Source organism: Zonotrichia albicollis, chromosome 11 (genome assembly GCF_047830755.1).
Source record: "Zonotrichia albicollis isolate bZonAlb1 chromosome 11, bZonAlb1.hap1, whole genome shotgun sequence".
NCBI lineage: Eukaryota > Metazoa > Chordata > Aves > Passeriformes > Passerellidae > Zonotrichia > Zonotrichia albicollis.
In genome coordinates, this window is record NC_133829.1 from 13,787,768 (window position 1) to 13,813,617 (window position 25,850).

The window sequence follows — 25,850 nt, forward strand, 5'->3', positions numbered from 1 at the left end:
AAAGTAACGTCACGACACAGTGCAGCTTGCATGTTCCAGGTGTCATTTTCCTACATCAGCCTCCCAGGCTGTGTTACAGTCCCTGAGATGTCTGTTCCCTGATTTTCTAGTACCTGTGTTGTACATTTGTCCCTGCCAGTGGTGCAGGATGCAGCAGAGCAGCCTCACAGCTCATAAGGCTCTGGCAGAACACTGGGAGTGTCACAGGGGTACAGAGATTCACCATTCTTATGATCAAACAGTGGAATAAAATGAAGACCCAGAGCACCCTTATTTTCCCAGAGGATTCTCTTTTTTTCTGCAGTGGTTTTCACCTGGAATATTGCAGCTCTCATCACTACACCTCATGCAGATTCAAATGTGGCTGAAAAAGCCATTTAGTAAGTGATGCAACATGCTGCCAGTAATACTGAGTAGCACTTGCACAGTTGCTTCTGGTAAATACCTGGCTCCACTTTTTCTATCCTCATAATGTGCCAAAGACTCTTTCTTGTTATGCTTTTTGCATTAGGGCAACTAATTCCTAAAATAATTTAGATTATATATTCATAGAATATTATATATGCAATAACAATACAAATGGCAATTAACCCATCTAAGCAAAGTAGTCATCAGTTGACCAGATAAACATATTGAAAATAGCAAAGATTATAATTTCAATATTTGGATTCACAGGAAAATTATTTACCAGCAGTTTCTTACCTCTAATGATCATTACATTTGCAGAAGACCCATTCTTTTCTCGTTGAGCAGACAATAAAGTTAATTGGAATTACTCATGAAAATCAAATGGAGAAGAAAAGCAAACCCAAATGCACACTCTGAAGACACATGGTGTGACAAAGCTGTCAGGCCATTGGGAGCAGCTCCTTCCCCTGGAACACAATCACATCTGCTCTCTGCAGACTAATGTGCCATAGCAGGCAATTCAGTGCTGCCTAAAGTCATCCTCAACACGCACTGTGGAACCTCTCATTCAAACCTGTACAATTATTCCCACAACACTGCATAGCGTTCTCATCATTATTGCTGACATCCTGTGAATACTGGAAAGACAAATAAATATCAGCAATAGCTGACACAGAATTGCCAAATGAAGTAAAACCTGCCAAAGGAAGGCAGGTTCCTCCATCTTTTTTTCCCAGTTTTCCTTTTACCACTTTAAGCAATCCTTCATAAAATGCTCATAATGTCATCCTGGCTTCCTACATGGGTTCCATAGTGAGAAGTAAATCCAAACATTGATCCCTATAGATTTTATTTTCAGGCAATCTCTTCACAAAGGTCCAACAGCCAAATCTGCCCCTGACAGGTCTACCACCTTGTTCCAGAACAATTCCTGTCTGGAGAAAGTGAAACTTGCAATCTTTCTCCTCTAAATGCTCTCTACCTTCTTGATTACTGTGCCTAGTGTTACCATTCCACCTGTCAGTCAGACCTGTCATCTTCACATCATCTCTAGCCAATCTTATTCTAAGTTCACTGCAAGGCTTTGCTAAATCATACTAGCAATTTCCACCAGTCTTAACTTCACTAAAATACAGCATTTCGTGTCCAGCATCAAAGCCTAAATTCATGTCCAAATTCTATCTCCTGTCTCCTTTTCTTGCTCACTACAATACTGCTGTGATTAGTGTTTTTCATTTACCAAGAGTAATTTTGATCTTATCACCCCCTTTTCTGTATGTCCTCTGTTTCAGTATACTTTCACACATACACACTAATCAATCAGTCTTGACAGTGCTTCAGATGTGACTGTGCCAAGACCCCTGCCAGCTGCAGTGGCTGCTCTGACCTTAGAGATTGCTTGGGGGTTTTCCAGCTGTCTGCTGTATCCTGGACCCACAGCTGCTTGGAATGAGCAAGGAAAGAAAGTGATCTGCACTTTTCTCCTGCCTTCATGCTGCATCCAGCAGTATGGACCCCTCCCCATAAAGCTGCTCTCATATGCCTGAACAATGCATCAAGCAAGACAGCAGAATTTCCCTGATGAGAATACTCTTTTTTTCCCTAACATGTCAGTTTTGCTATAGCATATTGGTCATATGAGATTTAGTCTTTAAAAAAGGAGAAAACTCTTTTATCTGGGACAGTTTCAAGTAGTTCTTGATTATAAAAACAACAGAAAAATTGAAAATTCTTCAAGCTGGGATGGTATGGCTATCATTTATTGTATTCTAGATTTATTAATTAACATAAGAGGCTTCATAAAGAAGCTGGGATCCACTGAATGCTCAAAAGATACTTTTTCAACTTTTAAGCTCTGTTTCAGTCATTTAATTTGACACTGAACTAGAGTTCTTAAAAAACCTAAAATTCTTAAAATTCTGCTCTGATTTCCAGTATAAACCATACTATTTCAGTAGAAACCTCTCCTCTGAAATGACTCCTACATTTAGTACCTACAGTTTCTTATGATTCTTTTATTGGAAGGGGAGAGAGATGTTGGTTAATTGTGCTGTATTAGTAAATGTCTTATGTGTTAAAAATCGTTCACTTGATTTGAAAGAAAAGGCTTTGTGATTATCCAAAATCTGGTACTGACTGAATCACTGAAATAAGAGAAGTGTTTAATATATATAAAATTTTGATGACTGCCTTTCTGGGATTTGTCAATGTTAATGAAATATTTAGATGAACCTTCAGCTCTTGCCCTTATTTTGCAATGTGTTCAGACCGAGCTGTCGACCAGCTGAATGCAAGCTGGTTACCCTGGCCTTTAGCAGAATTTCAGAGAACAAATGCCCTCAAGTCTGTGTTCAGAGCTGAGCACTGTTGAGCAAGGTAAGAGGATCCAGCTCCAAATTATTTCTGCCACACGTGGCATAAAATAAAAATGAAGAGATTGTAAATACACAAATTCCAATTTCCCTTCCATAAAAGGAAAAACCGGAGCAGGGGACAGATTAAATCAAAGTTAATGATTAATGGGCAAAGAATTTCTTGCAAAGCATTGCTAATTCTTTCCTTTTCCCATCTCTTGGCAGAAATTAGCAGAACTCTCATTCAAAGAAACAAAAAATGAGAAGTTTGCAACTTTCATTTTTATTGCTTTCTTGTATCATCATCTCAGCAAATACATATGAAGGAAAGAAAAAAGGTAATATACTATTAAATATAAATACTGATCATTAACTTTTAAAAATATTTATGCTATAAAAATTTAGTAGTGTTGACTGTCTGATCATTAGGATGTGGGGTTTGGGTACTATATTCCTAAAATATGGCATTTATACCTGTCTGTATGGAAAATGTAGTTGCTCGTAATTACCAGAAATATTTCCCAGGGGAACCCATACATGTTGAGGCTACAGAATTAAGGTAATTTGACCTTTAACAAAGCTTCTGATTAAGCTAATTTTAAAATGTATTAACTTGAAAATATTCACTGAATTGATAATGTTATAATCTTCTTGAGGTGGAATTATTTTGTGTGACAGATTTAGTCTCCTACTCTGAATCAAATGTGTTTAAGCTTTCATTTGCTGAGTTGCCTAATGCAGTGGATTTCATCTCAAGTGCATGAATGTCTTTGAGTGAAAGAGCTACACCTGCAGTAGGTTTTGTTGAAGGGTCTTTATCCCTGGCATGGCTGCACAAGCATTTCCCAGGCATTTGTGACGCTGCACATTCTGTCAGTATCTGTGTGACTGTTGAGCAAGACAGGACATCAAACAACTGCATTTCTTAAAAGCTCTCTGATGTGATTGACAAAGACAGTGCCATGTTTGACCTCATTATTGATGTATACAAAGCAAGCACTAGTTTTCTTTCTTATCTAACTGCATGTCTAATACTCTAAGTCTGGAGGGGATACATGAAGTTTTCCCTTGGCTGGAAATAAAGCAAGATAGGTACATTCACAGAAGTACGGCCCCTTAGAGCAGCTGCGTTTTGTATTTTTGTTTATTTATAGTAATAGTTTTAGAAACCATTTGCTACACAAATGCTTTATATAAAATATATTGATTTCAATCTACAGGGGGCAGGACCACCTTTCTTTGATTCTGCACATTAAATTTCCCCTTGGGTTTAACTTTGAACAGTATAAAATCTCTGAATTAAAACACTGTGAGAAACTTCAATTAATGCCATAACTTGGCCTGGTTTACCAGACAAGGCCTGCACATCCTTCAAAGTCGCTGAACCTTAGAAAGCTATTTAGAAAATTTGACCAATTCTGTATTTTTTGAGAAAACCTAAAATAAGAGCTCAAATTTTAGTTTGAAGGCTTCTCCCATCATCTTTGTGCAGATCTATTCAGATTCCACACTGTGTGTGGTCAAAGTTTAGCTCCCCGGAGATACACAAGGCAGAGAGAGGGAGTCACTGTCCCCCTGTTCTTTCACAGCCACAGGTCCTGCCCCATGCAGCTCCCATTCCCCACCCCCACGACCTGTGGCACCATTTGTAGCAAGGTCAGTCCCTCACTCTCTCCATCCCCTTTCCCCTCATGACCTAGGACTCCAGTATCATGGACTTCACTTGTTTGCTCATTGCTTCTTACTTGTGGGGCACAAACAATAGGTCACATGTCATATTGGCACTAGCAGATATGCCAACTCATGGTATGTTGAGGCAAGAGACTGATTTCAGAAGCCAAGAAGGTTTATTTCTAAAAATGCAAAAAAATCTACTGTATTTTCTTCTAGAGGCTCCCCACAGCCTAACTAGATTGGCTATAGGGGGTAGTTACCAGGCTAAAGGCCCTGGTATTCCATTATTTTGAACTAAGATCCTCCTCCTTTGCCACTTTCAAATCAGTCCAATTCCAATTCCAGCTGCCCATCTGCATTAATATTTCTGCATCTTTCACTCCCTTGGTATCCTGCTCCAATCCAACCTCAGCCACACCAGCCTTGGCCAGAACGTAATGTAATCCCCAGTTCTCAAACCTTGCCTTATTTCTGTAATTTGACTAGTCAGCTAAGCTCTGCTTGTTCTGGGAGTGCTGGCTGTGCCTGGAACCTCAGGGACTCACTTTCCTTATTCCACTTCTCAGCGAGGCAGATTCATTTGCCACAATGGCAGATGCAAGTGACAGTAAGGCATCACCTCACACTAAGGAAGGGAGCAAAGCTTTTAATTCTGCATAAAAGGCCTCTAAATGCTGTCAGGTGGAGACAGCTTTCCATGAGCATTGAATCTATTTTACCTGGAAATCCTTCCAACCTAGAGCTCACTTGTTCTTGTTTTAGCAGGAACTGCAGCATAGAGCAGCACAACTATCAGGGGTGCAAAGCCTCCTCAGGGATAAGTGTCTGCTACATAATTCTAGCACAAGCAATTACCTATGAAAGAGCCATTCTCTCACTGTGTAAAAGTCCTACTCATTCATTTGTAACCAAAAAATAAACAATTGCTTCAATTTCTTTTTTTCTGTACCATTGCATCCACCTACACAGTAAAAGAAATCACATCACAAAATCAGAACTTACAGGAATTAGACTGCAACAGGTAACTCAATTTGGATGAGTGTTTGTAAATATTTTTGATCAAGTTATGTACAAAAATATATGTTGTAGGTTCTTATTTTATACTTAATTATAGCAGAATAAGATAGAGTGCATTACCAAGCAAAAACAACACCAAATTTAAAACACACACAGGGTTATTCTTAAAAAAACCACAGAAGGTTTCTGAAATGCCATGGTTTTCTTGTGCATTTATATAGCAGGAAAGAAGTTTGGCATTTTTGCCAAAGGTTCATTATCTAAAAGCAGAATCCCAGAATGAGAAATATGCACCTAAAAATAACATCCCTGAAACTGAGCCAGATGATTCTTTCTACAAGCATGTGAAAAATACACAAGCTCTTATTTATTTTGATTCTTCTCCTGTAAACATGAAACTAGGTGGGAATATTTTCCATTATTCCACTTCCTTGTGCAGAGCAGAGTTAGACAGTAGCTGACATGAAAATGCATGCTGTTGAGCTAGCACTTTTTACCTGACAGTCTCACAGCTGGCAGTTGAGCTGCACATTTTTTGTCCAAAAGAGAAGGTAACATCTCAGTTGTCATCCAGTTCTGCTATGTTTTAAGTGCTGTCATCACCTTAGTATTACACTCTGGCCATAGGAATGGACTGTACAAAAATCTGAATAGCTGTTGTGTTTTCTTCATTCCCCAAATGGATTACAGATGCAAGAGATGATTGGTGTAGCAAATATATATCAAAGTCTATATAAAATTCCTCAACAAAATTCAGTGTGTGGGGTATACCCTATCAGATCCAAAAAACTACCAAAAGAATAATTTCTACCTCTTTATAGCTGAAAAACCATTAAAAACACAAAAAAGCATAGAAAATTCAAAAGCCATTCAAACTGTAGAGATAGAGAACTAAAGTTAGCCCATAGAAACAAGTCTAAAAACTATTAGTATTTCCTATTGACCTCAATGGATATATTGATCACCTCTGAAGTTTAAATTCACATCACTTCTACGTAGATCACTTAAACAGGGATTCAGAAGCTAAATTTTGTGACATACAAAAATAATGGTCTAAGAAGTCCTGGAATTTGGAAGTTCAGATACCAGTTACACTAAATGATCTATGTTATGATATTCTCAGGAGAAGTCCTGCAAAACTATTTGCTGCCATTTCCTGACTGTGTTTAGGATTTGCACTGCTCCCAAGAGTCTTAGAATTCTACCAAAATTTCTATGATCTAAACCAGTTATTTTTCCTTCTGTCACCTGGGTAAAACCTATGAATATAATTTCAGATATAAATTATCACTAGAGGATGTAAAATATAAATATAGTTTAGCTAACAGAAGGCCCTTTGCTTTTCCATGAAAAGAGACAATAACAGGAACCCAAGTGACAAAGAAACTATCCATGCACGAAACAACTTTCAATATTTCTACTAAAGCAAATGACTGAACATCTTAATGAGGAGCTTAAATTCACCAGTGGATTGCAATTTGTATGACTTCACATTCTTCTGACTATTGCTGCCTGAATAGTGCTTGCATATGACACTAGAGAAACCTGAACATACAGAGCAGCTGTTGGTAATGTGGCACTGCAATCTAACTGCTTAACTGATTGTCTTCCTTCTTCTCAAACTAGAGAAGGCTAGGATTAGTTTTAAATACAAATTTAAAGTTTCAGTTGGAAAGAAGTGTCAATAAAAGCATACTGCATCAAGCTCTGGGATCCTCAGCACAGGGAAGATGTGGACCTGTTAGAGTGGGTCCAGGGCCACAGAGATGATCAGAGGGCTGGAGCATCTCTCCTGTGAAGGCAGGCTGAGAGAGCTGGGGCTGTTTAGCCTGGAGAGAGCTCCAGAGAGACTTCATTGCAGCCTTTCAGTACCGTAAGAGGGCTTATAAAATGGAGGGAGAGGAACTTTCTATATGGGCAGATAGTGACAGGACAAAGGGCAGTGGTTTTAAACTGAAAGGGAGTACTTTTACATTAGACAGTAGGAATAAATTCTTTACTCGGAGCATGGTGAGGCACTGAAAGAGGTTTTTTAGTTAAGTTGATCCTTGGAAGAGTTCAAGACCAGGCTGGATGGGGCCCTGAGCAGCCTGACCTATGAGGGCCATCCCTGATCATAGCAAGAGGGCTGGAACTAGATAATCTTTAAACTCCCTTCCAATTCCAACCATTCTATGAGTCATTATTCAAGAGAGCATTTCTCGTTTCTTCTTATTTTGTGGTTCACTCTAGGTTTATATTACACATTTCCTTTTAGAAAACCTAGTTATGCCAAGTCTGTGTGAACTTCAGGGTTATTAATAGGGTTGCACCAACAGCAGTGCAACAGTGATGATGTCAGTCCTGCCACCATATGGTCCCCTTGAGTGGCCTTAGCACAGTGACCTTTTTTCCTGGGTTAGAGGGAGCTCAGAGTCTGTTTGCTGAAGCTGAGTTGGACTCCTTACACAGAGGAATAGCTTGGCAGCAGGGGGGTGGGCCAGCAGCCACTTCCAAGCAGCATGATTAAGATTTCCTGGCAGCATGAGCAATAACTGGCAAAAGAGACAGAAGGGACCATCTATCTGCACATGCCAAGACTGGGTGATAAAGTTCACTGCTTTGGCCATAGGCCAAATGTGAATTATGACTCCTGCAAAAAATTGTTTAATGTCTATGCTCCAAGTTAAAATGACCTCTTTCACACTCTGTACCCTTTCTTCTATAAAAATATACTGGTTTTAAAGTTATATTACTATGATACCTTTCTTGTTTGTTCCTTTCAATATTTAAAAATTACTACAGTTGCTAATATCCTCAGAAAGCATTAACTGCATAGGATTGCACACCCTTCCACATACCCATTATAATCAGCCAACAAAAGCTTTTGATGGTGCTGAAATGCTTCTAAAACAAGATGGTTGCACAAACAGGAGTTGTTGGCAAAAATTACAGAAATTCTCTGGTTTGCTTGCCCAGTCTAGTAAAATCTTTTGAATCTTTTATCAATAATACTGTTTATATATGGGTTCCTATTTGGCCTCCAGAATTCCTGGTGTTGCTCCAAGTGCAACAAATAACAAAAAAAGAGATGTAGAAATATTAAATATGAGGAAACAAGGTATTGATACACATAATTCTCTCTGGAATTAAACAAACATGTCCAATCTGAAAACCCAAATTTCATGAGACAAACCTTTGAACTTCTGCTGTTTTGAAATATTTGATCCAAAAAGCATTTTCTAATTTTTATATTACTTACAGAGGGAGGCACTGAACCATGGAGGAGATGGTGACAGAGCAAGTCCAAGGACAAAAATAAAAACATACACATATGTTTGATTTGGCTTTGTGTCTGGAATTGAAAAGCTGCCTAAAATTCTGCTATACTGGCATGCTTTCCTATATCTTAATGCTACCATTGGAAACCATTAGATAGAAACACCACTGGGAGGAAATTTTTCATTTGAAAATCTTGTCTATATTAGATCACTTGTGCTCTACTTTATGCATCTCAGGTCCAAAGTAATCTATAGTGTCAGAGTGAAGAATTTACTTACTGTTTCAAGCACCACTCTTCTCCCTTTCAGCAGCCATGGGTCAGAAGGGATGGTGGAGGACATCAATTAAGGTTTAACTCTATGTTTGCCAACCTGCATTTCCAAAAGAGTCACTCAAATTAGAGATTCTGTCAAATTGGGGTGGCAGTGCTGTGTATGTGTGTTCCTTAGTTGTACTAATATATATATACATATATATATTAGTATATATATGTATATACTATATAAAAATTATATATAGTATATAATTATATAGTATATATAACTATATACTATATAAAATATACATAGTATATCTTTTTAAATTATATATATATATATATATATATATATATATATATATATATATATACACACACACTATCAAAATACATTCTAATTTATTTACCAGGCAAATCAGTGTATAATCACTGTAAAATAATCACTGTCCAGGTAATTATCATGTTTTGAGACTAAAACTTGTCCAGAGCCTACCTTTGACTGGAATTCTATGAGTTGTTATAAAAATACAAATAATTAAAATTATGTGGACTTTCTGACAAAAAAGGTGTTAAAAAATTATATACATAGTGAAGAGGCTAGTATTTTGGTTTGTTACATTTCCATTTAATTTTTTTGGGTTGTTTGCTTGTTTTCATATTTATGTCACTTGTACTTTTGACTTAGGACAACAGTACACATGCCTTCAAAGTTTGCTTTCTAGGGTTTGACTCTAGGAAGGGAAGGGAGATGGAAGAAGCTCTGATTTTCTTTTTGAGGAGGAAATGGTTGGGCAATAATTATTCACTACAAAAAAATATTTTGAGTGGTATTATCCAAGTAATGCTTTCACTAGAGAGCTTACAATCTTCAAAAAACTGTTTTAAAAGTTTAATTATTTATAAGAATCTTGGATACTATTTAAAACCTTATCATTATTTTCAGAAAGACATGAGAGCTACTGCTTTTCTGAAACTGATTACTGTTTACTGAAGCAGAATATTACTTTCAGTGCCTGAAATGTCAGGAAGAAATAACAATATGAATTAGCAGTGCTCTTAGGACATGAATTAGCCTTCAGTGGCTAAGTCATTTATTGTGCCAAATACATCTCTCTAAACTATTCATCTTTCTTACTGAATTACATTACATAAAAATGCCCCCAAACCTTCTTGAGGTATTGAATCAAGTCCTTGGTATCCACTTGAACTCCTTTTTGATGTCTCATCCTAGACTCCAGTCCCTATTAATTCTTCAGTATCACTCTTCTGGGAGTCACTAGAGCCAGCACCTTCATCACCTTTCAAATATCTGAACAATTTCTTAACTGATCCTGACTAAAATAACTTGTCTATGACAACATATAAATTGCCACCTACACCACAGTGCTTAGCTAAAGGTGAAGGAAACCTGACAGCCCTAATTGCATTTAATGTGTTTATGCAAATGAGAGTAACAGGATGAAGCTTGACCCAGAGCAGAGGTTCACCCTCAAGAACAGGACTTTCACAGACTACATCTGTGCAGGATTCCCCAAATCTGCTTTTCAAGTTAAGGAGAAGCTGCAACCAGGAGACAATTAGAGTCTTCTCTGAACACTTGAAAGTAACTCCAAAGCACTTTCTGCATATTTTCGAGAAACAGAGCAAATGGAGGCAACTGTTACTGGATGAAAGTGAATTCTCTGCCCTACTCTACTGACAGTACAGAAATGAGCAGAGTGGACTGTAGAATTAGAGGAATAAAAGGAAGAAAGAAGGGAATGGAGAATACTCAAATATTAAAAACACAGCTACCAGCATGAAGCATTAGTGAGTGGATCTCTGCAGCACTAGAAACTGCACAGAAAGCCAGCTGGCACATCATCTGAAAATCTACTGTGGTCTCTATCCATCATGCTTACCTTCTGCTTACCCAGGAATAGAAAGCAGAGCTTGTTCTTTTAATTGGGAACAGGTTTTTAGTAAGGTACATCATAAATCCTTGTTTTCTTAGTAGATGACATCAAATGGTCATGAAAGCTGAGATACTAATGAGGTGTTTTGACCAGAAATCCCAATAAAGCTCTGAAAAGGTTCCCACACTAAACATTTCAGTGAGCAGTACTGAAGTTACTTCTGCTTTTCATTGGCCCCTACAATGCAATTCAGTCACGTCTCCTCCAGCTGGGCAGTGAGAGCCTCGTTGTCCCCAGGCTGCCTGCAGTGCTCTGCCATGGGACAGTGACAGCAGCTGGGCCCTCACCACAACGACAATTCCCCTGTTCCAGCTGACCTGTACTTACAGCACACCAAGGGAGGCAGAGAAAAAGAAACCCTGAAAGCATCCTCCAGGCAACAGCATTTCAAACACAGTGAAATGCACAGAGAATGTGTGCTAAGCATGAGATTCTGCTTAGTCTGCTGCCTCCACTCTACACCAGGACAGCAGTGTGTCCCACAGAGCACTGGGAGGTTTCCACATGTTTCTTAGGGTAAAGATGCCTTCAAAAACTTAATGTGCCTTCCCTCTCTGCCAGAACTCTACCTCCTTCCCAAGAGCAATCCCCACACTGTTTCCTGGAGAGGGAGTTCAGCCTGATCCTGATGTATGCCATTGAACAGCCTCAGTCTCTTCTCACATGCTCTGCAACCACAATGTGATCTTTTGCTTTAATATGTTAATTTAAAGGAACTGCAACTTTTGTAAGAAACTTCAGGCAAGAAATGTGTCCCTCAGAACCTTCTGGCCTGGTAGTGTCAGTATCATCCTAAAGAATTCAATGGAGATTTGGACCTGGAGCAAACTTACAGTCTTTGATCCAGCTTCCAGAGGAGACACTTGTGCTGCTTGCTATTTTAATCTCCCTAAATCAGCTCACAGGAAGTGGCAATGGGAAGGGCTGCTGAATACATTGTGTTATATCTGAAACTTCAGGTAGCAGAAATTAGCACAACTACCACTGAGATTCTTAGAGAATAAAAATAAAACCAGGAGTACGATGTACTATTCCATTGGAGAGGAATTTTTGAACATTCCTTCCCCCAAAACCATATCTGGAATTTTAGTAAATTCATAGGATTTAGACCTTGGATTAGTATTTCTCTTATGATCCCATGCCTCTTTCTATCTTTCTATTCTAGGTTATGAAGATTGTGTATATTCATTAAAAATGTTCTACTTTACAGAACATTAAGTGCTAGTCAATTAATTCCACTGATGATAACTGCTTAGCTTTAAGATGTCTCTTGCTATTCATTTCAATAAAATGTTACTCCCCTGAATACCATCAAAGAGCTGATATTTATGGGCCTACCAAAAATATTTAAATTATTAGTTATTTTCCATCTATGAAGTATCAATGCTAGTTCCTAAACTGGCTTTAGGAAAAAATCACTTTGGATAGTTTGAATATGATAATCCTGATGTGCAGGAGGAAACCAAATTCTCAGACATCTGCTCAGGGCCTGGGTGCTCTGAGCTGAGAAGGATTTCTCACAGTACAGGCATCAGAGCAGCATTTAGCACCCTGCAAACCCAGCACTCCATTGCTTCTGATCTCCCTTTCAGACACTCTGGACCAAGTCCAGGGCAATCCAAACAGATGAATCTTGTGTCTATAATAACTGATTGAAGGATCTTTTAGAGCTCCTCTATAATCCACTCTGTCACAATTTGGCTACTGGCTACCTGTGTTTCTGTTTTTCAAAGTCAGCAGAGCCACACAACGAAACTGCTGTACTGCAGAACACTCTGGATCCCAGAACCTCTGGATGGAAGGTGCTTGTTTCACATGTCTCTTCATTTCAGTGAAATGTGGTAGCTTTCCCCTCAGACTTTCTGTGAGCTGACACTGCCTTGGTCGTGTATTGCACTCTCTGGGATGGTGTGGGTAGCTGGAAAATGTAGTAAACCATTACCTTCCCTCTTGATGTGCAGCAAGTTAGTTCCTCAATACACATCTGTGCTCCTGACTAAGCTTAATTGACTGTAATAAGGCAAACAAATGTGAATATTCTTTGCTCTTTGATTTCTAAGATACTCTTTACCAGTAATCAAAATGAGACTAAAGACATTCTGCACCTTTGCGGCTCTGGGGAAAAGCAAGGCCTCAAACACTTGACTTCCTGTGCTTTGTACTTCACCAGTGTGCAGTGATGGCAGACACCTCAATGCAAAGGGAAGGACTGGAGTTCCTGCCCCTTGTGGTGGCATCCACAGCTTCAGCTCTGGCCACTGCTGCCCAGAGGGCTCCCAGGGGGCCAGCACAGCTCCCTGCAGCCACACAGTGATCCTCAATTGCTCTTGGAGCCAGTCAGCTTGCAAACTGATCCAACTGAAAAACAAGCCTATTTTTTCTTGGTCATCCCACCCTTTTAGCTGGATAAGCTCCCTGATCTTGTTCACTCTGCAATAAGGACCAGTTGTGCTGGGGCAGTGATGGGACCACAGGAGGTCAGGAGTGGGTGGGTGGCAGCAGGGTAGGGAACAAGTCTGCTTAGAGTTGCTTGGGCAGCACTGAAGCCAAATGTCTAGTTAGGAACTCAACACTGAGTCACATTTTGTTAACTTCAAATTTTTATCCTCAATTTAATAAATAAATAAATCTGCTACCTTAACACTGTTTCCATCATCCAGTTATGCCTCTATTGGTATTTTTAAGACCCTTTCCTCTCCTCGAATTTGACTGATTTTCAAAAATCACTTTAGCAAAAGAAAGTCAGAAAACCCCTTAATTTATCATTCCAGCTCATAAAGTAATTCATTTTTTCTGGCTAGTGGTAATAAAATATATATTAGAAAGGTCTAGGGCAATATCCCTGAAAATACAATTGTTTTCTGCACCATCAGCAACCTATTATCCAGATGAAATAAAAATTTCATACTTTGGAGCTTTTTGTGCACTTGCTCAAATTACTGCTTTCATTTTCCTCAGACTCTCCATACATATTCAGCAGAGTAACCACAGAAAAAGTACCAAAATTGGACAGACAAGGTTTAATTTTGAAGAATCCAATTCCTAATCTAATGCTTTCCTATTACTATTTATTTTAATAAAGCTATTTAGACTACAAGAGAAATCCCTTTAGTAATGGAATTCTGGTGTAGTATTTTTGGGAGGTGTCTTTGCCTTTTTTTCCTCTTGATTCCCCCACACCACCCACTTCTTTTTTATTCACACATAAGCACTCACTTGGTAATTGTGTGTGATCACTAAATGCAGAAACATGTAGGCATGAGTGTCCCTAATCAGACTCACAGAAACAAAATCTCTGTCCTTCAAGGACAGGGCAATTTCTGTCAGGCATTTGAAAGCCAAGGCAGGTCATTGAAGTTATTATTAGCACTAATTAGCACTCCCACAAGCTGTTGAATTCTTCACCTGCAGCCAAAGGGCACTCAATATGGTGCAGAATTTGCTCTCATCTTTGCAAGCATCAGAGAACTTGCTCCTCTTTAGAAACATGAGACTGCTCTATTGCATGTGAATAGGCCTTTGATAAAATGATATCTGATCCATGTACCAAATTATCTACAGAAGGAGAGATATGATGAAACTGTTCCAAAACAAAGGAATTCTACAAATGTCTAAACAGACTCTTAATCAGAAAAGGAAGACATCTGGTCTTACTTAATGTGGTGGTGCTGTATTTTACCTTTCTATGAGGTTACAGACAATTCATACCCCACCCAGTTACAGTGCTGTTCTTTTAACATAGTGTTTTATGTAAGACTTTGGAGACAAGTCTGTGTGAAAACTGAATTTTTGTTCTTGTGAGCAGCCTCCCTTGAGAATTAGAGAGATCTAAACTGAATCACTGAGCTCCAAATAAAACACTGATCCTAATTGTGACAGTGGCTAAGAAGTGATGAAAGCCCAGTGAGCCATCACTTTTGTATGTTAGGCACATTTCTCACAATGTGTCATAACAGGGAAGCCTGGCAATGGCTCTCATTAGTCAAAAGCACTGCTTCAGAGCAGTTGCAGGATTTATTTGAAAGAGGAGAGAAAGAAATGTGTTAAAATCAGCTATTTTGGGTCCATGATACAACTGCCAGTATGACCTTTAGAGATACATTTTCTACAAAGAGAAAGCAAAATTGTAGCAGGAGTCAAAAGAATAACATATCACCCAAAATAAAACCAGCAAATATTTATTATAGAACTTCCTATGTGGGAACCAGGCACCTAAAGGATTCACCTCCAAAAACAAGTCACTATCCTCTCTATGGCAAGAAGCTGGAAACAACTGGAAGCTTTAAAAGACAATAAACAAGATGTGTCCCCAGCTACCAATCCTTTCAAAGTGAAAAGCAGAGAGTGAGAAACACAGAACAAATGCTGCTTTAAAAAATCCCAGATCCCAGGCCCAGCTCAGTGCAGACAGACAAGTGGCAGCTCCTCAGCAGCTGGACATGCAACCCAACAGCTGCAAGCTGACAATGTCACCCAACTGGGGCTGCCTGTGTCACTCTGAGCTGTGTCCAAATTTGTGTCTGTCACAGAGGCTGCGGCTTCCCCACCTGGCAATGCACTCTCCCACATCTTCATACGTAAATGTCAGCTCACAGAGCGGGAATAAGGCCCTAGGATGTGCATCAGTCCCTCCCACATGGCACTTCAGCTTTGTGGCTGCACTGGTCAGCCACCCCCTTTGCTTTTTATACCATCCTTAAGGTGCACTCAATATTTTAACAAACTGCACAGTTCTGAAACACCATCAATGGTCACAATTTTAGCATGATCAGTATTATTATCTCTGCTTTTAGACACCAAAACCCCCTGAGCCTCCAGCTACTATGAGAATATTCTGTGTGACAATGGAATCCTTCTTTTTAGCCTCCTTGTCCATTCTTGAATAGCTTTCTTAGTCGCACTAAAGACAGCAATGCATTTCCTCCAAAACTCAGATACAAAGAGCATCACAATTCTGGCCTGCACTCTCTCAGTGACAGTACCATTATGGAGATGAATCAAGGTCACTGCTTTTTTATTTGTCTTGAAAAGAAAGTGCCACAAGCTGAGACATGATGCTGACAACAGAGTATCAGTCTTTTTTCATAATTTTCAACAATGCACATTTGTAGCATTTTCATTATTTAGACACTTGATTTCCTGACTCCAGGGCACTGCTAAAAAGGTGTATGTTTGGGAATGAATAAATGATGTGATCTATTTCTTTTAGTATCATGCCAGCAGCTGAAGGGTAAGATAATTGCCTGGACGTGCATTGAGTAGTTTCATTCTGTGAAATGATTAGGATAATGGGAATTCTGGAACTAAATATCTGGACATCTGAGTAAAATTAAGCCTTTTAAACACTATGACAGAAATTAATGTCAAATGTACCAGGACCACTTTGCCTCACAGAGACAAACCTCTCTACAGAAACAAGCACTACTAACTCATGGTTAACTCTCAGAAGGAAAAAAAGATTAATTTAGATCATGCCACTGCAGGATGCCCTGCAGTGTGACAGGAACAGGTCAGAGCCAGGAGACATTTGGTGTAAAACACCAAGGTGAGCCCACAGAGACTCCTGCAGTGCAGGAGGAGCAGGTCAGAGCAGACATTTGGTGTAAAACACCAAGGTGAGCCCACAGAGGCCTCTGGGGCAGGGGAGTGCTGGGAACCCCTCTGGACTGGTTCTGCTCTCGTTCTGGGATGGGGATTCATGGGAAGCTGGAGCACATCAGCTGCTCTCTAAAAGCACAGCCTTTGTGTGGATTAGCTTTAAGGAGGCTGCTTTGTGTGCCCAGATCACTCCCCAGTACAAACCAAAGCATGGGGAGACTGGGGGCTGCTTTAAAGTGCACCCCGGGAGAGTTGACTCATCCTGGAGTGAACAAAAACCTTTCATAGCTGCATCTCTCTTGTACTTCCATTTGAGCAAAATGCCTCTGTTCTCCTCTCATGACACAGACAAACTGTTTGCCCAGGCATTGCTCTTTTCATCTAATTGGCTTGAGAACATAAGAATAGGCTTATCTTTCCAATTAGGAGGAATTAGTAAATCATGAGTCTTGAAATGGAAATTGAAATAATGCAATTAAATTCAGATAATAATTTTATTTCCAGATAAATTTTCATTCAAAAGCAACTTTAAAAGGTCTCATTGCTAAGATGAATGGATAACAGCCAGGCTGAGCAGGACTTACACTTTTAAAAGGATGATATGTCAAATCTGCATAATTTTGTTGGTTTTTTAAATGTTTTTTACAATGTCTAAGCAGATTTTACACTGTGGCTGAAACATATAACAAGCAGCAAGTAATTGGATACAATACAGTTACATAGCACTGTGAGATTTTTTGAGACACTATCATTAACAGAAAAATTTTTTTTTTCCCTAACAATGATTTGTACAGCTTGTTTCTTTTTTTCTTTCCCTTGCTGGTACATCTGGAAAAATTTTTTTATAAAGATTCCCTTCCATCTCCTTGAAGGTAAATTTTTGTTTGAGTAAATGTAGCACAGCTCTCACAAAACTCAGTGGTTTCACACTGACTCTGTCTCTTTGCTGCTCCTTGTTCCCACACCAGGCACAGCCCCCACTGCAGCCGGCACTGCAAACCTTCCTCCACAGATTCCTGGGAGCCACCCCCACTGCTGGATGCACTTTCTTTCCACGGAGGCTACTTAGGACACTTCTGGTTTAAAAAAAAACCCCACCACCACAAAAAACCAACAGCAACAAAAAGGAGGTGGGAGGAGATAAAAGCTCATTAATAATGAGATCCCTTGATTGCTGATTGGTGCTGCAGACAGCTCTGTGCCTGCCTCCTGCCACACAGGTTCTCTCCTTTCACTGCCTTTCATTGCAGGGCTGGAGAATGCCTGGTGCCAGAGAAAGAATGAGACAAAGTCTCCACAGTGGAGATTTAGGCTCCTTTAAAATAACTTTGAAACGTGGCTGTATCCCTAAAAATCTTTCTTCGATTTATTTTATAATGAGCTCAATTCTTCCCAAATCTATTTATAAATTCCTTCATCTTATGCACACTGAGTATCTTGCTAACAACATTTTATTTTTAGAAGATTCCTTTGCCTGACAATTTTGCAGACTCTACTCAACCAGTCTACTGATAAATTCAAATTAAAAACTTGATAATTAAATACAGAGAAGTATTTCATCCTGTCATAATGGCTGTCTGGAACATCAGAAGCTGTTACAAAGAGAATGGTTTGTCTCCAGAGCAAAAAAAGAAAAAAAAAAAAAGATACCAAGCCTGTCTGAGTTCAAGAAGCATTTGGGGAATGCTCTCAGGGACAATGTGGGATTCTTGGAGGTCCCAAGCAGGGCCAGAAGTTGACTCAGTGATCCTGCTGGGTCCCTTCCAACTCAGCATATTCTGTGATTCCATCAAGCTTGTCTGCTTTAATTAATCTGTTGCAAGACTGCTTTTAAAAGAAGGCCCAGCCACCTAGGCAAATTTTAGGCATCCTCCATAAGGTTTGTTGTTTGAAGAGATGTTTATTCTCTCATTTTGTAATAACATTGACTCAGATTGCTGCTCTCTTTCTCTTCTTCCCAAGGTGTTTTATCCCCTCCACCACAGAGACTGTGGCCCTCAGCTAACAGTTCCTGTGCTGTGTGACAAATTGCTCTGTGTACTAATACATCTTATCCACAACTTTTAGGATTTGCAGTTAGATTAAAAGTCAAACAGAACAATACAAATAGAGGATCCTCCAAACAAAGTCCTTATTTGCTGAGCTTTTTTTATTTATCAGAGATCCCATAAGTCACTTAAAGCTTGTCTCTGTCTCCAGACTTCATATTTCATTCTCCACAAGATACTCTGCCCTCCCTTTCAGTACAGTCTGCACAGTCCTACTGAAAGTTAACTTTATATTCAAGCTGGCAAAAGGTCAGCTACTGTGTCCTCTCTGAATACTGCTTTTATCTGACAGGTCCATGAGTCAGCAACATCTTTCTGAAATACTCACTTTTAGTATCACATGCACAACCACTACAGCCTCTTGCTCCAATGCATGATGTTCAGAAAACATGTCCTGGGCCTGTCTAGTCCCAAACTAATACAGCAGCAGCAGGATTAAACTCATAAAGGCTCTTACATGTATCTCCCAGCTACATTGACTTCTAATTTCTCCTCCAGACAGAGTTGTCTGTCCCAGCTGCAGAGAGCAAAGCACACCAGCAGCTCAGTGCCAGGCCTGGTGGGTGTGGGAAGGCAGGAGGAGGTGCAGGACAGCTGCTCTGATGGAATCAGTGTTTGCACACCTACAGCACATCCCCTGCAAATGCAAAGTGCGCCCCATTGCCTGGGCATGCTCCCTGCACGCTGCCAAAGTCTCTGTTTGCTGACACATCCCACCCTGCAGAGCCAAGGACAAGAGGAAGGAGGCTGACTCAACTCTCATCTGCTGCCGGGGAGGTTCAGGTGCCTCAGGGAGCAGCTCCCTGCCCCAGGCTGAGATGCCATGGTGAGATTTGCATGTTTGACAGCCAAACCACACTGAACAGAACAGAGCAGCTCTCTGCTGAATGAACAATGTGGGATTTAGAGGAATTAGTAGAATATTGGAATTCCTGGTGGCTGCTGCTGCCCCACACCTCGCCCGAGGCTGTCTCTGCCCTTTGGGATGATTCTGCAGACACCCCACGGCCCACGCTTTGTGCCCAGAGGAATATACACTCCAAAGAGAACTATAGCAAATTTATGACTCAAACAGTTTTAAGGTTTTATTAATGGCCTATCTGAGAAATGAATGAGGAATCCATTAAGATTTTTTCATAATTTTCCCCATTCCAGACCCAGCTGGGACTGGCCTGATGACTCTTATTTATTGCAGTAGATAATAAAATGCCTTTAAAAGATGATGAACCAACTTTGGACTGGACTGTTTCCACCTGGATTTCAGGATAGCAGAAACATAAATGGATGATCAGAACTCCACTGGGAACTTCTGACCTAATACAAGGATTGTTTCTCTCAACTTTATGTCAGGGACAAAAGAGATAAGTAAATGTGGACTAGAAGTTCATTTTCTCATGGCATGTTTATAGTCCTTCTATTCTCCTCATCTCTAATAAGAAGGAATAATTTAATTCTATCTAGAATTTGAAGGGAAATATTTATATTATATTTATTTTCTCTCCCACATATATTTCAGACATATATTTCACATAAATAACATTTTATTATCTATATTTGCCAGGAAAAGCTGAGCTCAGACAATGCTATTGGGAATAAATGAATTATTCTGCATATGTAAAGGAAACAGAGACCATTCTGCAAATCACTGAATAGACTCTAACAGATAAAGAACAACTAAAACTAAATTTAAAAGTCACAAATTTTTGATAAATTTATAGTTACTTCACTTCCACTCAATTCTAGTTGGAGCTGCAAACATACTGAAGCACTGTGAGAAATACTGCCCTGCCCTTGTCACCTCTCAGGATTTCTGGGATGCTTCCAGCATGTTCTGAAGTTCAGTCTGATACACCAGGAAATACACATCAAAATATTTTGATGTGAAAATTACAGCTCAGTTCAGTGTGGCAGCCTAGCAAAGCTCGGCTGACAAGGGTGGCTGAGGATCTCTCAGGACAGTTTTACAAAATGAACCACTATGACAGAGGTTGGACAAACAATTGCAAACCTTTTATGTTACCCCATTATTCTACTTGTCCTGAAGAGCTCTGTCCAGAGAGGGTGGCAGCTACAAAATGTGTGTGGAGCAGAGCCTTCACAAATATAATCCTCCCCCAAAAATAATCTTAGACCAGTGTAAGAGTATTAAGTTTGTTAATAAAAGCCAAAAAATCGCTACTTCCATTCCCAAAAAGCAGGATTAAGTAAATTGTAAAGCTGCTAATAAAAGAAGCAATAAAGCTGAGAGACTAAGAACTATGCTTAGGACAAAATGAATATCCATTTTAAGGAATAATCTCCCCATATTTCAATAAATGTAACCCCAAAGGTGGCTACAACACAGAGCAATACCTCAGGTCTGCACAGCACCACAGAATTTAGAGTTAGTGCTGCTTAAAGTTAAAATTCAGAACACTTGGAATATCAGCCCTGTCATTGCCTAGAAGCATAATTACAGCTAATTACCTTAAAGGTTAGGAAAGAACTTGTGCAAAATAAAGGAAGTTCTTTCTTCTGTTAATGGAAGGTTTGGCTAATAGATTTGTCAGGTCCAGGTAGAAGAACATGTATTTATCTTTTAAAAATAACCTGCCCTTTATGTGAATCTATAGCAGAAAAATATGGGAGTTATTAAAATCACAGTAGAGGGGTAATAGATGGTTCTAATTCAAAATGAACTGAATAGAGTATGACTTTTGCTGCCTGCAGTGGAAGTTGTGTAGTCTAGGCAGTCTCCCATAAATCTGAATAAAACCCAAGACAGCGCTGCAAAACAAAATGAATAAGAAAGGAAAGAGCTTCACTTTCATTTCTAACAACTGAGCCAGCCCCCATGGCAAACATGTGATGTATCTCAGCTGATAGATACCGGGCCTGAGAAGCAATAATATACACCAGCTATCAGCACAGTTGCAGATGGATTATCTATTTTCAGAGAGACACGTTTAAAAAGAGAATGCAAAACCAAAACAAAAAAAGCCAAACCCCACAAGATAACCCAATTGGCCAAAAAACCCCAAACAACAACAACCACGACAACAACAAACTCAAAAACCCCCAAATCCCAGACCAATCTGACAAACAGCAGAGTCTAAGATGTCAATTTAATCATTGAATGCAATCACAACAACGTTCCATCAGCAATACTGGACATGATGCCTGGGGAGTGCAGAACAGAGACAGCAGCCCAGGTGTGCCCCACACTGAACTTGGTTATAAATTCTCACTTTGTCTGCACTGTCCAGGTCGCACCAGGAACACTCAAAACAGGGAAGACAACAAACACAGCACTGAACTCAAATTGGGATGGAGTGGTGGTGTTGGGGGGCTGTTTTAGATTTTTATAAGTTTTCTTTGACTTTCCTTTCATCAATTAGCTCAGTATAAACTGGGATTTTCTTTCTATGATGAAATTATCCTAAACCATCTTCTGCCACTTTCCACTGGCTTGTCACACCCTCTGTGGTTGATTTGAAGTTATTGATTTTTCTTTCTTTTTTTAGGTTAAGGTAAAGTCACTTTAATCACTAAGGGTCTACAGAATAAATAATTATAGAAATTACTAGTTTAGTACCTTGCTAACATTTTGACAGGAATACAGAAGTATTTTCATTCACAGAAAATAAACATAATTTCTTAATTGATACTGAGAAATATTTACATAAAATTAATAGAAAATCTGTAATTCTATAAATCCAATAATTCAAATATTCTATCAGTCTGTTCACCATAGCTATAGCTACCAGAAACTCTATTAGAACAAAGTTGGGGGTTTTTTAAATTTCCACACCAGAGGCAAATTATTACTTGGAAAAAAGAAAAGACAGCAGTAAACTTAGCAAGCTAGATCTCATGTCTGCTGTGCCACATGGCCAAACCCACATGCTCAGTCAATACAAAAGGACTCACTGACCAAGATTTCCTCCAGTATCCTCCAAAACTCCAGTAGTTTCAGTCTAGTAAGAACTATTTCTGTAATGAATTTCCTTTTCTGCCAGAAATAAATTTTTCAAGTGTGTGATCAAGCAGCAAAAAGTTTATTGCTGGCAACATTCTCCCTTTATTTTTTTTTTACACATTTTACATTTTATTGATCTTGAACAAGAGTTTTTCTTAAATTAAACATACTATGTTAGCTTTTAAGGAGAACAAAACAACACTCATAACTGCCTGGCTAAAAATCATCCTGTGTTCATTTCTTTTCTCATTACAGAATAGAAAGAAAATAGTTATAGTTATTAAAACTGAGGTGCATGAAGTGCATCTTTGAGAGGGAAAACTGAGTAGCACAGGCAAGAGTCTGATGTGCTGTGCCAGGGAAGGTGGGTGCACAGACCTTTGCCTCCCTGTTATCATTAATTCCCACACTGTCCCAGATATCAGTATGGATGCACATTATCCCTCTCCCCATGGCTATATGAAGAGCACAAGAACAGTGAATTGACACAGAATATTTCTGCTATCATTATTCCCTGTCAGTAAAGCTCAGAATGCAGTTGTTGCTCATTTTCTTAACTGTAAATTGTGTATCCAACTCTCCATGCTGGTTTTGTTACACTTATGAGCCTTTGATAAGCCCAAGAAAACCGTTGCCCTGTTGGAATAAATGGCTTTTCCTGTAGATTTTTTTCCTGCATTTTTCAACTGAGGAAGGAACAGTTCTCAGGAGAGCCTGAGAACTGGGTGGTGAGGACTGTGGCACATGCTACCTTGTCACAGTGCTGTGGGGTTCAGTGCTGGCCTACCAGCAGCTGCAAGGGAATTTGGGGCTCATTAGTATGCTGGTGATGCTCAATTTATTTCCTATTTTTAACCAGAAATGTCATTCTCCAGCCAAGATGCAGACATGAACGAGAACAAACTTGGCTGGAGCTGACCCTGCTGTGGACAAAGGCAGTGCTGGCAGCTGGCACTGAACTGTTCACATTATCCCAGCCTAAAAAGCAGTGTCCACTCTGAGACCACTTCTTGCACCATGCCGACTTTTACTGATTACATTAGCAGAGGTGGTGATGAGTTTGGTTTGGTTTGGTTTGGTTTGGTTTTTCAGTGTCAAGTCATGAAGACATTCAGGGAGACATTCATGGAGAGTCTCCAGCTCTAGAACCTGCTCTGAGGACAGGATGAATGCCCCATGTGCAGCATTACACTTGTCACTGGGCTATATTTAGTTGCTTTGCTACATGGCAGGGAGGATTTGAATTGTCTGTCTGGGCATGTGGATTTTCTCAGGCCATATAAACAGCACAATGCAATAGGAAGGCTCTATTTTCTTAAGCAAATATGAAACACAATGTGTTTTTAAAAATTAGGATCTGCTATGAATGTTTACTGGGTATTATCAGAGCTTTGAAGGGATGGACCAGAGGGAAAAGGAAATTATGCAATGAACTAGAGAGAGGAGACATGGAAAACAAAATGTTCTGGCAGTGTATAATACATTATCACCTTCTGTGACTTAGCCACATAAACTATGACTATTATAGCTTTGTTTTTGTGTAAAAACTTAGCTCTGAGAATTCTAGGTTGAACTCAAATGTGGTGCCAAATAACTGAGGCTGATAAATTCACCTACTTGGTGTTCCAGGCATGACATGAGGAGGCAAATAATTCCATTTATCTGTACTGTTTATCTTCTGACTGTACTACCAGTCTGGTCACTAGAGATGAACAAAATGATGGCTTAGAGATGAAAGAAAGCCTTAGGGTAATTACAGAGATTCTGTTGTTTAATAAAAGCAAACAATTAGAAATTATTTTTGGGCACAAAATATTACTGCTTGCTAGAAGATGACAATACATGGGTTCTCTCTATTTATAGCTAATTTCTGTATATTTATACTATAGTGAAAAGATTCTAATGTCCACAGTAAAACTGAGTGAGCATCACACACAAGCCAATATACCTGATCTCCATCTGGACATGTAAGGAATGAAGAATAACTAAGAGTAAAGCAGTTTTCCAGAAGTTAACAACTGACTGCGTGTATGTGTCTCAGGTCATCCTTGGTCAGTCAAGGATTACTGGGTGGCACTCCACCCACTTTTATCATGTCCTGACAGCTACCACTTTCATCCAACTCCTGCAGGAGATCAGTTCACATAAACATGCCCAAATTTCTTCCAAGCAAGATAAATGAGACCAGTTTAAACAGTTAAAACAGGTGATGTGAGGTAACCTAGCCCATTTTCCTTGCAGCAAATGGGCAACATTGGAGCATTGACAACAGAACAGTAAGGGTGGGAATTTCTGGCAGGTAGGAGGTGACAAAAAGCTGGAGGTGGTAACCTCTTTGCTGGTACAGATGGATGCAGACAAGGATGCCAGTCCTATACTCTGAATACACACTAAAGCATATTTAGGTTCTTACATACAAAGGAAAGTCTGCATCCAAATAGTTTTGTTTCTATTGTTACAAAAGTTTTTTTTTTAAAAGAGAAAAAAAGAGATGTTTTTAAACTGAAAAGTGAATTTATATATAGTGGAAAAAAGAAGCCTTCTAGAAGAACCTTTAACTACTGCTTTACACAAGACTCCCTCCCATTTTGTGTCTTTAATTCTTTGCATATGAATAGCAGTTCCACTTTCTTTGCATTACAAAATATGACAGATTCTAGATAAAACATGCCAACCAAAGTCAGAAGCATGAGCTCTGGTGTTATGTGCACCACCTATGCACAATATGGTAAAGCAGCTTTTGACAAACTTGAGTAGCTAACAGAACAATACAGAAAGGTGATCTCCACTTTTGTGCACTTGGGTTTCTGGCTCCCCAGTTATTGCTGTCTCCCCCCATTCCCAGAGAAGCAGAGCTCCAAAACTTTGATCTGCAGCGCACCCAGCTGTGGTGTGTCCCTGTGCAGGGGGGAGTGTCCCTGTGCTGTTGTGGCTGCAGCCTGTGGAGTGTCCCTGCCCCACAGAACTGCAGGAACAAGCCCCCAGTTCAGCCTTGTCCCTTCCTACTGTAGGCCCTAATGCAGCTCCTTGACACCCTTCTGTGGCACATCCACACTTTGCAGAGAAGGGCTGGAAAAAATCTGCCCCTCTGACACGGCCCTGGTGCTTTTGTAGGTTTGCTGTGTTCAGCAAGGGCAGCTGCTCACCCAGCAGCAAAACTGAGGCACTGATCTCTCTTCTGGGCTGTGAGATGGCTGTTTCTGGACTGATAACAAACTGCTCCTTTCCCCCACACTGCATCCATGAGGCTTTTTGGTTGTGCTGTGCTCTCAAGCACTACAGAGGAATGTCTCATTAGGTTTTCTCAGCCACATCATA

General features: G+C 39.7%; 1 protein-coding gene across 4 annotated transcripts in view; it reads left to right on the forward strand.

Annotated features, from left to right (window-relative positions):
• The window catches only part of LIPC (lipase C, hepatic type), a 62,951-nt gene that overhangs the window by 13,288 nt on the left and 23,813 nt on the right, over positions 1-25,850 (forward strand). For 2 of the 4 annotated variants that reach the window (XM_074549447.1, XM_074549449.1), the window contains exon 2: positions 2,988-3,100. In XM_074549447.1, the coding sequence (XP_074405548.1) occupies positions 3,022-3,100 (79 nt within the window). In that variant the 5' untranslated portion in view covers positions 2,988-3,021. Of the gene's footprint in view, positions 1-2,681; positions 2,785-2,987; positions 3,101-25,850 lie in introns of those variants that run through there. The other 2 variants (XM_074549450.1, XM_074549448.1) reach the window with 2 other exon arrangements.